Here is a 13176-nt window from a genome sequence, read left to right on the forward strand (position 1 = left end):
TAACCAACATGACAGCGTGAACCGAAAAATTCTTAAATTAATGTAGGGACTTTTCGCTTTGGAATATTACCTCTTACTAGAGGTACTGTTCTCATAACCTGTAACATTTAATACAAATAATGATCAGCTTGCTCCTGTGTTAAACAGTCAGTGTTTATTTAAATGTAATTCATGTAAAAGGATATGATTAGCAATACCGAAATTGTGTAAATTACATAACCTTAGTGCCATTAGGCAAAAGTTACTGTAAAGATTATTATTAACATTCAATATGTATGCTGTCTTACGGAAATCTCGTACACTGAAAAATATTATACAAAGATGTAACAGTACTACATCAACTGAGACAAGTACAGTAGCATATCCACCTGTATTAGATTTATCCTATAAAGCCAGAGTTAGAAGGAAGGATGAAATCTGGTATGAAAAAATTAAAAAGTTAGAAACAGTAGAGGAAAAGTTATATGGAATTAATATGCCACGTTATTATGGCTGGAAATCATTATGTTTAAAAGAAAGGCATGTTCTATGTAATTCATTGGATCAAGCTCAATATATTACAAGAACTCATGTTGTAAACAACCATGAATTACCTGATTTTTATAATAATGTAATCACAGCTGAACAATTAGATGCTGTGATACAAATTGTTAAAAACCATATAGAAAATATTCTTGGTTTTGAGTATTATAACAGACTGTAAGTATAAATGTTTTATACAAAGTTTTTTATAATACTTTATATATCATGATCCAAGAATCCATTAATATATTGCAGAAGGGAACAAGAAATAACAGAAAAAACAGCAAAAAATAAAAAGAAACTACAGGATGATCTTATAAATGGAATTGTTTATCAAATTAATAGAATATTACTAGCTACTTTGTCTTCTAATTTACCGCATTTAATGAAAGCTCAAGTAGATTATGAACCAAGGGTAGAAGCATTTTGGTTTATAGGTGGTATAGATCCTCCAACTTTAATTAGAAAAACAAGAGCAAACTCAAAGCATCTGGAACCATATGCAGATGATCCAGTTAATATGCCTGTTCAGTATTTTGGTTCACCAATTTTACAATTACGACATCAGTTTCCTTTAAAAGAAATTGTTCCATTAAATGAATGTAAAAACCCAGAGCTAAACGTTCCTGAATTTAAATTTGATCCTAGAACATTAGGACATACCTTTTCATATAAACATGCTACATGTATACCTGGTTTTTGGCCTGGTGATCCAGATGAATTTGGTTTATTGTCTTATCACAACATTAATAATTCGACGAACTCAGAAGTTTATTATGAAGATTCATACATAGTTCAAGCTATTTTTGCATCTTATGGGTGGTTGTTGTCACAGGCTTCTTATCAAGGTATCGAAAATATTTTCACTCTTTATAAACAGGATTGCAATATCATTTTTTGTAAGAAATTTATAATCATGGAAGAGCAAAAATATTCGTATGTTTCCAATTTTAGGTTTTTCTACAGTCTATGATATAACGTATCCATTAACATCTCAAACAGTTTTTACAAATGGTCAGGAATGGTCGTTTTGCGTTTATCAGTTAAATACTACATTAGTACATTCGGAACATGTAGATCAAAATCCAAAACGTAACATGTGTTGGGTAACGAAACCAATGAAATTGTTTGACACAATAGAGGAGGGAAAAGTTCATGGGTTTAATGAAGACGTTCTAAGAACGTTAATTAAATTTTACGTCAATATGCCTGAAGAAAGGTTAAATGTGGACATGAAGCCATATTTAGGAAAAACTGTAAAATATCTTGCGGATATTGAACATCGCGATCGAAGAGTCTTCTTGGAACGAGGCTTTAAACATATCTCGTCTAACAGACCAAAACATTAGTACGTAATTAATTATGTATATAATGAAATAATTGATTGTGCTGATCAAATTTACATTTAAGATGTACGGTATACGCGTGATTAAGTGCTAATTACTTTTTTACTCTATTTTACAGCCTAATGCCAGAAATGTACGCTTGGCAGAAAATTTACATGGTTGATCATAAAACCCGTCCTATGGACAAAAAACGTGACCCATGGCAATTTGGTTACAAACCTACAAAACGTAGGTTGGATGATCACTTACGGTTATATGTACCAAAATGTTTAAGAGCGAATCCAAAGAAAAAGCGTGTAGATCGGTGGGCAAAAACGTACTATCCGGATGCATAAAACGTGCGTTTTATCCATTTTTTGTGTAAATATTTTTAATAATAACACGCTAAATGACTTCAGATTTTTATTAATATCAATGATTTAAACAGACTCGACCATTTTCCCTTTTAATTCCTATGGGATAGTTATTTTTTTTACAAATATTAGTAATAACTTGTTGACGAGGATACAGTAAACACATATAGGGTAAGACAAAGTTATGCAACTTCTAAACAGTGTACTAAGCAATTATTATTTATTGTTGAACATAATATTATAATTTATACAGGAAATCCAATTTTTACATCCTGATACTCTGGAAAAGGAGTCCTTCCTATAGTCCATAAATTACAGTGTGCATAGAATTTGCAGGTAATTCCAAACAAATGGTACCTTTCTTTAAATCCTTAAGAATAACATTTTTCGATACGGGATTTCTGTAATACGAAACGGATTATTTCTGATATTTCGGATATTTCGGATAGAGAGAGAATGTAATAAGGGAAAGTAATCGGATCTTACCCGTTGTGTAGCACAACAACAACTTCGTTAGAAGGTGTTACAAATGCTGCTGATTTAATGGTGGCGGTATCGGTAATAGAAATTCTGACAGACCCTCTGTCAATAAATCTACTGAAATGTGCGATAGCATAGTACATAGGTTGTTTGTAAAACTCGTCGGTCTCGGGATTTACAATAATAGGTGAATCGACATTGTTGTTGATGTAGTTTGGTCCACCACTCTTGTCTAGAGCCAAATTCCAGTCCACCCATCCAACTGCCCAATTGTTTAAATACTTGGACAAAAATATGTGTTATTAGCGTATTAATAGAGATTAATGTTTCGTAATTACGAGGAAATCAAAGTATTTCTTTTACCTCCAGTATGCTCAATATATACTTTTGTCCACGTTCCCATGATCCAAGAATAACTTTTTCAGAACTTCCAACTCCTACGCAAATATGAAACTATGTCATTATTGTGGTTCACAAGAGAGAATAAAATATTTGTCGAATGCATTGAAGTTCACCTTCACACGCCTCGGTCATGAGGATGAATTTATCCGGAAAGCTGTCGTGTGTTAGATCCAACAGGACCGGAGAAGCAATGAAGTCCGAGTACCAATGTACAGCTACACCAGAAACATAATCCTTCGCTTTTTCATTTTCAAACATTTGCTGAACGAACCAGGGTAACTCGATTCTTTGATCGTCTAGGGCCAGAATTTTGGTGTCGTGTTTCGATGCGGCCAGAGTAGGACCCAAATTGTTAGCCACCCAATTACCTACGGTTTTTGGTGTCCATCCCATAACGCTTAGAGGATCAAAGGGTACAATAGCGTTTAGTGGTTCGTTACCCGTCGAAATGGCCCAGATATTCAAACCATTTTCCTTATATGCATCCAAAAACTTTAATATGTAATTGGCGTAGAGTTGATAGTACTCTTCCTTCAAGAAACCTAGTAGATCAGTTACAAACAGATACTTATTTTTCTGTGCATCACTGTCTTTTTTCTTTCCCCAATTTAATGCCATTATACACACCATATCCACTGTATTTATCATTAGTTTTCATCCAAATCGGAGGTGACCACGTAGCACCGAAGAATTTCGTTTCAGGATTCAACTCCAAGGCCTTTTTCATGAAAGGTATTTTATAGTTGTAATCTTCTGGGGCAAGTGCAAAGTGTTCCAGTGACGTGTCGTTAGAGTGGTCGTCGTACGTGTAAGCGTGGGTAGAAAAGTCGGTTCCTCCAATTCCCAAACGACCGAGCAGATACCTGCTTCCTTCTGTCGGATGGTAGTACGTTCTGCAAACAGCGAAACTCAGTCAAAAGTTGATGCATTAAAATTATGCAAATTTAATTACCGAATTAATTTATCTTGAGCAGCCTTGCTGAGTTTTTTTATGTTTATTCCCGCGGAATCGGTGAAGGCACCGCCAAAACCAAAGATCGTTTGATATTTCTTCGTGGTGTCTATGGTTAAGGTATCGGTGAAGAGTGTCTGTTGGCAGGAACCGAATTGTCCCTCTTTCGGTTTCATCCTCAGCCCAGCTTTACTACTGACGTACGAGAAAAAGCTTCCATTTGACTGGATTTTTGGCTCCTCTATGCGGTCGCAATAGGTCGCATTGCAAACGCATACGATCTTATCGTCACCGAAACTGCGAGGTACACACTCGGTTGTGCTACCTGTGACCATTGATATCGTTTTGAAAAATGAAAAATAGAATGATAAGAAAAAAAAATTTGATTAGTATCATTTTACCTATGGCAATGAGGAACGGGGTTAAAAGCAGCACCTTCCACCACATACTGCCACTCTTCTTCTTTGCTTACTGAAATCAAACTGAAAGGCTCAAGTTAATCGATGATCCACACGAATTGCATTTGTAGAAACAAAAATACAAAGCTATCTTCTTTCACTAATCAATTAATAATTGGTTTTAAGATTAATCACGATATAAGTATTTATCAGCTGCATCTTGTAAATACAATTGCACTAAAAGAAGTAAACGAAGCTATCTGATCTTTATTGTATCAGAAAAATTTATTTAAAAAAAAAAAGAAAAACGAATGCGAATTTTTCTCAAATTCAACAAATTTCCCTCCAGCTATCGCACCGTTCGCTTTCGTTAGTCTGTTTCCGTGTTGGTTCCAACTCGAAATCAGGTGAACGTACCGTTACGAATTTGAAGAGCTAGACGAGACCCTACGGAACAGTAAAACTATATTGTCGAGAACGTGCATCGCGACATCGGCTTTTCACTTATTCCCACTGCGGTGTTATGTCAAGAATATCCGCCAATGTGTGTGTACTGTGTATGTACACTGCAATGTGTTATGACACACACGTTACACGTACGATCGTTCGATAGCGTTTTGTTCGTAATTGTTATTTTGTTTTTTCAAATCTTGGTTTGTTTCATTGATACGTTATTTATCGTACTAAAAATTGTAATTACCATTTTTAGTACGACTTGCCATTCGTCATTTGCTGTATATGTAATAAGTACTTAAAATGGATAACGTTATCGAGTATCACTGAAAAAATACCGGTAACATTTTTGCGATAGAAAATTATATGTAATCTGAAAAAAGTGAAGGACGTTGGAAAAAGTATCTCGATAATAATCGTAAACTTTTTTGAATACTTATTTCTGACGAAATATCGTTGACGATGGTGAAATAAGAAGCGTCAGAAAGATAAATGTTGAACTAACGTGTTCTAAAGTTGTACCATTTAAATGAAACATGAATGTTTAATTATTTATTTTCTGAAATCTCGTTAAAATCTCGTTAGCAACAGAATTCGTATTCATTTTTTAAACATCGGCTTTACGCGAATCGAGTAATCCCGAGTTCGTCGAGTTTAGATGAGCCACCGTTAATGTAATTTACAAGTTTAATGCAATCGAAATTTACGTTAGTTTGCGGATGAAAGTAAATTACAAAAGACAAAGTTTCTATAGATACTTCCGGTGCACGGCGGTATCGAATCGATTTTGACGAAGTTAATCGTTTTTGTTTCATCGGAGTGAGCTATAGATAATAAAAAGGGGATGCATGGGAGTTTTGTTTCAGAAGCAATTTTAACGATTTTCATTAAATCTCGTTTTTCCACGGACAATACGCCACGCGAGTCTTTTGTCCAAAGAAATAACAATGCGGTAGACGGAATATATTTTTATTTTTAACGCACCGTATTTCGTTAAATATTAATTGCCAGACGATCTTCATTCCTTTCACGTTTCATCCATATTATACGATTTTTTCAAAAGTTATAAATTGAATAGTCCCATGATAAATTCAATAGTCTCACTTATGAATAATCTCATAAAGATGGAACAATTATTCTTTTGTTCATAATACTGATATCAGCCAGCTGCGAATAATGAAACAATTTTTTAAGAAATTGTGACAATCTTTTTTTAAAAATAATGAGTACTAAAACAAGTTGAAACTGTTACTTGAATATGCAAAAGGTGAAATTAATTCACCAGTTAATAATAACAGTTACCGATGACAAATGTGGTAGTGAACGCATTAATATGTATTACGTTAATAATATGAAAAGTACGTTATGAAATTCAATCGAAAAATTGCTTCTTTGTACACTTAATTACTCCTACCACAAAATAATGGATATCATTACATTTACAGACATTCAACCAAGAGGAGAATACGAGATGGACTGCAGCTCGATGTTTCCGAAGATGAACAATCGTCACGAGCCACTGCAGACAGCGAATGGTAAGTCTTGACAATTTACAGCTTTAGTTTATCAGAAAGAGTAGCAACGTGATATCTAAAGATTTCACAGCTTTTGTTCTCAAATGCTAATCTGTTATCAGCGAGAAAAATGCGCGAAACTCTTGGAACGCATGGGACAATATTTGTACATTTCTATAGGAAAAACATTGAAAATAAATCAATACGTTCTCTTTGCTTCTGTTCAAACAGAATCGCTTTATATCGGTCGGGAAGTGAATTTTTCAATAAATATTGCGCGAACTTTGGAAGCATTTCTCTATTAGACAATAACGCCGGCGCGGTACGGTTCGGTACGGTTCGAAATTGAAGAAGATAAGCTTTGTTAGGGGAAAAGACAACGAACAGGAGGATTCTTGATTATGTTAGGAGTTATTCGTCGAGTCGAACGTTCGGTGATCGAGAAAAGGCAGTGTTAGGGCAGAGATGTCGATCGATGAATCATAGATAAATCGGCGAGTAAGATCGCGGGGGTAGTTTGGTAAGGGTGGTTCGTTCTTGCGGAGCAACGGCGCGAACAGAGGACGAAATCCCTTGGAAATGACTTGCCTCGGTAGCAAAGAAAGCAGGAGAAAGCTTTTATGCGCGCGTTAAACGGATCGTTCGGGGACACGGACAGCTCGATAAGTGGATACGATACGAAGCAGGACGATCCGTGGACTTAAATAAATCAAAGAACCACCCCAGTTGTTCTCGGAACGCGCGATATGATCAGTAAGAAAAGACCGAATGTCCGACAGTCAAGCTGAGCACGTAAATTCCTGATTCTGTTATCTTTCAAGATTGAAAATATCATTTTCTCCGGGAAATGTCGTAAACAAATCGATAAGAAAATTGTATTTTTTTCGAGTGCCATTCACGATTGATTAAATCGCATAAATTTCATATCAATTTTTGTTGTTTGCGAATGATATCGCCCTTTGAAAAATTTATCAGGCAGGCGTGCAATTGGTGGAAGTTTAATTCCGTGTTAGCGGTATGATGTACGGGACAACAACCGCGCAGTTATGCAAATCGGTGGCAAAAGTTTTTAATGAAAATTTGTAATGTTGAATTTTCTAAGAGGTCGAAACTTTCGAGGCGCGATGAAAATGTTAATCAAACGATGCTCGCAATGTTCCGGCGTAAACGTCAGATATCTATTGCGGTTCACCGTTTACATGTTTAACCGAGGCTCCCCCTTTCCATCTTCGTCGCTTTATTTCAAACGCACTCGTTCAGTCTTCATACTATTTGGGTTAACGCGTTTAACTTTAATTAAGTTTCCTCGAAACTAATCTTCTTACGATATTAATGGTATTACAGCCTCGGCATCGTAGTATTATATAGTTCCTGTTCGTCCCCCCCGTAATAGCACTTTAAATTGAAATAATCGAAAGCCCAATATCGGTATCCATTGCGTTTGCAAAAGAAAGGAACGATTCTTTCTAAGACTCGACAGACTAGACAGACTAAATAGACTCGACTATTTTTCCTTTTAATTCCTAGGGGATAGTTATTTTTTTTTACAAATATTAGTAATAACTTGTTGACGAGGATACAGTAAACACATATAGGGTAAGACAAAGATATGCGACTTCTAAACAGTGTACTATACAGTTATTATTTATTGTTGCACATAATATTATAATTTATATAGGAAATCCAATTTTTACATCCTGATATTCTGGAAAAGGAGTCCTTCCTATAGTCCATAAATTACAGTGTGCATAGAATTTGCAGGTAATTCCAAACAAATGGTACCTTTCTTTAAATCCTTAAGAACAACATTTTTCGATACGGAATTTCTGTAATATAAAACGGAATATTTTCGATATTTCGAATATTTCGGATAAAGAGAGAATGTAATAAGGGAAAGTAATCGGATCTTACCCGTTGTGTAGCACAACAACAACTTCGTTAGAAGGTGTTACAAATGCTGCCGATTTAATGGTGGCGGTATCGGTAATAGAAATTCTGACAGACCCTCTGTCAATAAATCTACTGAAATGTGCGATAGCATAGTACATAGGTTGTTTGTAAAATTCATCGGTCTCTGGATTTACGATAATAGGTGAATCGACATAGTTGTCGATGAAGTTTGGTCCACCATTCTTGTCTAGAACCAAATTCCAGTCGACCCATCCAATTGCCCAATTGTTTAAATACTTGGACAAAAATATGTGTTATTAGCGTATTAATAGAGATTAATGTTTCGTAATCACGAGGAAATGAAAGTATTTCTTTTACCTCCAGTATGCTCAACATATACTTTTGTCCATGTTCCCATGATCCAAGAATAACATGTTGAGGGCTTCCATTTCCTGCGCAAATATGGAACTATGCCATTATTGTGGTTCACCCGAGGGAATAAAATATTTATTTGTCGAATACATTGAAGTTCACCTAAACACGCCTCGGTCATGAGGATGAATTTATCCGGAAAGCTGTCGTGTGTTAGATCCAACACGGACGGAGGAGCAACATGGTCCGAGTACCAATGTACGGCTATACCAGAAACATAATTCTTCGCTTTTTCATTTTCAAACATTTGCGGAACGAACCAGGGTAACTCGTTTCTATTATCGTCTAGGGCCAGAATTTTGGTGCTGTGTTGCGACGCGGCCAGAGTAGGACCCAAATTATTAGCGACCCAAGTACCCACGCCTTTTGCTGTCCATCCCAAAACTTCTATAGCATCGGTGGGTAAATAATTGAATAATGGTTCGTTACCCGTCGAAATGGCCCATATTTTCAAACCATTTTCCTTATATGCATCCAAAAACTTTACTAAGTATTCGGCGTAGAGTTGATAGTACTCTTCCTTCAAGAAACCTAGTAGATCAGTTACAAACAGATAGTTATTTTTCTGTGCATCTCTGTCTTTTCTTTCCTCAATTTAATGCCATTTTACACACCATATCCGTTGTTTTTCGCCCTAGTTTTCATCCAACTCGGAGGTGCCCACGTAGCACCGAAGAATTTCGTTTCAGGATTCAACTCCAAGGCCTTTTTCATGAAAGGTATTTTATAGTTGTAATCTTCTGGGGCAAGTGCAAAGTGTTCCAGTGATGTGTCGTTCGGGTAGCTGTCGTACGAGTAAGCGCGGGTAGAAAAGTCGGTTCCTCCAATTCCCAAACGACCGAGCAGATACCTGCTTCCTTCTGTCGGATGGTAGTACGTTCTGTACACACGGAAACTCGGTCAAAAGTTGATGCTTTAAAATTATGCAAATTTAATTACCGAATTAATTGATCTTGAGCAGCCTCGCTGAGTTTCTTGATGTTTATTCCGGCAGCATCGGTAAAGGCACCGCCAAAACCATAGATCGTTTGATATTTCTCCGTAGTGTCTATGGTTAAGGTATCAGTGGGGAGTGTCTGTTGGCAGGAACCGAATTGACCCTCTTTCGGTTTCATCCTCAACCCAGCTTTACTACTGACGTACGAATAAAAGCTTCCATTTGTCTGGATTCCTGGCTTCGCTATAGTGTCGCAATAGGTCGCATTGCAAACGCATACGGTGAAACCCTCACCGAAATCGCGATGTACACATTCGTTCGTGCTACCTGTGGCCAATGATATCGTTTTGAAAGATGAAAAATAGAATAAAAAGAAAAAAAAAATTTGATTTGTATCATTTTACCGATGGCAATGAGGAACGGGGTTAAAAGCAGCACTTTCCACCACATACTGCCACTATTCTTCTATGGTTATTAAAATCAAACTGAATGGCTCAAGTTAATTGATGATCCACGCGAGTTACATCGATATATATACGAAAATACAGTGCTATCTTCTTTCATTAATCAATTGATAATTGGTTTCAACATTAATCACGATTACAGCTGTATACGTATTTATCAGATGTACTGTGTAAATACAATTGCGTATCAAGAAGTAAACGAAGCGATCCGATCTATACATATGTTGTATTAGATAATTTCATTAGAAAAAAAAAACAAATGCGATTTTTTCTCAAATTCAAAAAATTTAGCAATAGCGAGTAAGAGAAGAATGAAAGTAGGGGAAAAGGTGGTTGAAAAAGGAGCAACGCGACCACTTTGTACTATTCTCGGTAGGCAGTCGAAGGGATGGGCGGCATTCGTAAGAATAAGTGGCACTTTACTCGGCCGGGCTGAAATTAAATTCAACCAAGATAAATGGAGCCGGCAAGCCCCAGCTTCGCTCCCGCCAACATGTGAAATGTAAATTAGTTTGAATTAAGGCGCGGCCCGTTGGTCAGGCTCTCCTATTAAATGTATAAATACGCGGGCACCGTTTCCAACGTCAGCGATTCGTGTCCCGTGTCGCGTTACCAGCCGCGATGCTGTTTCTAATTAAACGATACCGTACCACCTTCTGACAAATCGTTCGAATTCATTGCCCTCTTCCGTTTTCGATCGTGCAAATCTTACCCTTTGAATAATCGTCCGATTGCACGTTTTCTTTTTTTTATGTATTAATTTTATATCGAGGACGATTTGAACTTTCATAATGTCTATATTAAGAGTGAAAGAGAAAAAAAAGTATAAGTATAGAGTGTTGAAGAAGTTAATACGAGTTAAAGCTTAGGTTGGCGAGCTAATATAAACTAAAGCTCAGGTCACCTAGCTCGCTGAAAGTGTACCGTGTAATCGAGTGCTCGAGTTTAATATAAAAAAAATTCTAGCAGGTGGATAATACGCTCTATACTCGGCATTTTTCTCGGTACCCTAGTAGGAACTGTTCTTTTTATTAAGTAAAGTTCCGCACGCTGCGGAACTCATTATCCGTGTAACCCGTGTGGCTCAATAGAGAATTTAATTCTGAGATCGTTATCCTCGCCAATTTTGCTCGAGGACGTTGAAAAATCTCGTTGTTGCCCCGTGTCCTGGTCATTCCAAACCGACCCTCTATCGGTACGAATTTGCATAGCTACCCGAAACGTAGCCAGCCGGATGTGCATAACCCCCTAATTGTTCTGTTTACTTAAACTTTGCATAATGGGCTATATTTTTAAATTATCCTCAAAGTATCCGTGGAAAGTTTACTTTTAAACGGAATTCGTTGATCAACCGCGTTGGTTTAAACCGTGTAAACTCGTGAAGTTTAGGGCGAGGAGGTAGGTTGAAGAATGGTAGCGCGTTTGCAGGGCTCGTCAATTAGGAATGCGACGGGGAGGAACGCGAAAGATCGGGGCAGGAAGTTGCTACGAACTCACGGTTTCTTATCTATGGCATCGTGTTCTCCTTCCTTCTTGCCGGCGCTTTTCGCAGGCCTTTGTAATATTTTCTGGTCACGTCCAGGGTATGCATGAACTTTAAAAAGTGGCGCCTTCGTGCTTACGGAATATTAAAGCCATTCATATTTACCAGCGAGTGGATACCCGTAGAAAACGCGCTTCTAGTAATAACCAGCACTGCCCTTTTTCCCTTCTTTCCGCACGAAATTATCCTCCCTTCCTGTTCGTTTTCCGTATTCACCGTAAGACGACGCTATTTCAACGACGTTCGATGTGTTCGGATTCACCGCCGGCTCTATTCTACTTCGCTACTTCGGATTCCGGCTTATGAATATGAATTGAGCCAATTACACGGTACGTGGTCGGCCCGTTGCCTGTATAGGGCGTTGAAAAAATAATATACCAGCGCGTTTCACGAGTATATTAAGATTTTCCATGTGTAGGCGTGTTTAGTGGAAGGGGAAGACGGTGAGTCTCGGCGACCGCCAGGTGGTAGTGGAATTGGGTCCGTTCTCGCTAGCGGTCCCCCGGCATGCGATTATAGGGGTCTGGGGCAGACGAAACGTCTTTTTCTGTCCTACACACGAGAGATAAAGTAGCGTTCTTATTGTAACTTAATTTAACAATGGACGGACAAAAGTATAACTTGATTGTATTTCGTTTCACAAGAAAACGTTAAAAGTTTCCTTTAGACGCTTTGAGTGGCTGTTTCTCAAAATTGTTCCTAATTTACACACGAACCTTCTTCGAAAATGTATTATCTTTTTATCTTTAACATCTACTAACTTTGCTACTTAAAACTCTCGAGAGATTCGCAGATATCGGCATGATACACAAGAGTCTTTATTACAATTTACCGTCTACGTCCACGCCTCGTGTTACTTGGTGGAACACGAGCGCGTTACAGGCGAAACGCGTGCGGATCGAAGAAGGTGGAGGGTAGTCCGTTATTATTCGCTCAACTCGTCGGCAGCTCTTTTGTATTCAGTAGTCGGTATTCAGTGGCGAACCAACGGCTGCCGTGTTTGGCTAGGATTTTGACGTTGATGACGAGGGATGATAGATGCGTCCTGCATCCATTACGAAAAGTTGGACTCGAGAGATCGAGAGGCAAAGCATTACGCGACTGTTGATGCCGTTTCACGAATCAACGTATACGATGGATGGACGTTGCCTTGCTCTTTTTCCGTCTTCGATGTTATACAATAGAAATTCCGATCAATAATTTCGCGTAATATTTCCTTGCCGATTCCTTTTTCCGCCAAGTAATGCTTCGCTTGTCTACCCTCGGACAAACTATCGCGTCTCTTCCTAACATCCATCGAATCGCGTTTCTCTATTTCGAGCAATGCATGTTTCAAATATCACCGATGAAAGGGACCAAAGAATTTTTAACTTCAAAAGTTGTACAATTCGATTCACGATCTTCGTCTATAACGTTTTCTCTTTCATGCTTTTTTATCGCTTTGATTTGAATTCAATAGGAATGCTTGGTAATGGGTGGAAGCACGATTT

General features: G+C 37.6%; 4 protein-coding genes across 8 annotated transcripts in view; 2 read left to right on the plus strand and 2 right to left on the minus strand.

Moving 5' to 3' along the window:
• Positions 1-2267, plus strand: LOC114870924 (28S ribosomal protein S30, mitochondrial). The gene is made up of 4 exons (XM_029176173.2): positions 1-699; positions 778-1370; positions 1477-1870; positions 1987-2267. Exons 1-4 carry the CDS (start codon positions 272-274, stop codon positions 2201-2203), a joined length of 1632 nt encoding a protein of 543 aa, XP_029032006.1. The 5' UTR covers positions 1-271; the 3' UTR covers positions 2204-2267.
• Positions 2131-13176, plus strand: part of LOC114870850 (tubulin glycylase 3A-like) — a 43334-nt gene continuing 32288 nt past the window's right edge. For all 3 annotated transcript variants that reach the window (XR_006829355.1, XM_029180328.2, XM_029188812.2), the window contains exons 1-2: positions 2131-2206; positions 6352-6441. Coding sequence is in view for 2 of the 3 variants with exons in the window: in XM_029180328.2 (XP_029036161.1) it covers positions 2196-2206; positions 6352-6441 (101 nt within the window). In the remaining variant the exon portion in view is untranslated. The remainder of the gene's footprint in view (positions 2207-6351; positions 6442-13176) is intronic.
• The window catches only part of LOC114870926 (lysosomal acid glucosylceramidase-like), a 32251-nt gene continuing 21499 nt past the window's right edge, over positions 2425-13176 (minus strand). The window contains exons 1-8 of one of the 3 annotated variants that reach the window (XM_029176190.2): positions 4871-4980; positions 4457-4537; positions 4056-4380; positions 3731-3996; positions 3217-3645; positions 3065-3138; positions 2708-2982; positions 2425-2622 (exon numbers count right to left, since the gene is read on the minus strand). In XM_029176190.2, the coding sequence (XP_029032023.2) occupies positions 2520-2622; positions 2708-2982; positions 3065-3138; positions 3217-3645; positions 3731-3996; positions 4056-4380; positions 4457-4502 (1518 nt within the window). In that variant the 5' untranslated portion in view covers positions 4503-4537; positions 4871-4980 and the 3' untranslated portion in view covers positions 2425-2519. Of the gene's footprint in view, positions 2623-2707; positions 2983-3064; positions 3139-3216; positions 3646-3730; positions 3997-4055; positions 4381-4456; positions 4538-4870; positions 4981-13176 lie in introns of those variants that run through there. The other 2 variants (XM_029176199.2, XM_029176210.2) reach the window with 2 other exon arrangements.
• On the minus strand, positions 8040-10188 carry LOC114870932 (lysosomal acid glucosylceramidase-like). Its single transcript, XM_029176224.2, has 7 exons — positions 10084-10188; positions 9682-10006; positions 9357-9622; positions 8845-9273; positions 8689-8762; positions 8332-8606; positions 8040-8246 (listed from the first exon to the last, which is right to left on the minus strand). Exons 1-7 carry the CDS (start codon positions 10127-10129, stop codon positions 8144-8146), a joined length of 1518 nt encoding a protein of 505 aa, XP_029032057.2. The 5' UTR covers positions 10130-10188; the 3' UTR covers positions 8040-8143.

Source organism: Osmia bicornis, chromosome 4 (assembly GCF_907164935.1).
Source record: "Osmia bicornis bicornis chromosome 4, iOsmBic2.1, whole genome shotgun sequence".
Classification (NCBI taxonomy): Eukaryota; Metazoa; Arthropoda; class Insecta; order Hymenoptera; family Megachilidae; genus Osmia; species Osmia bicornis.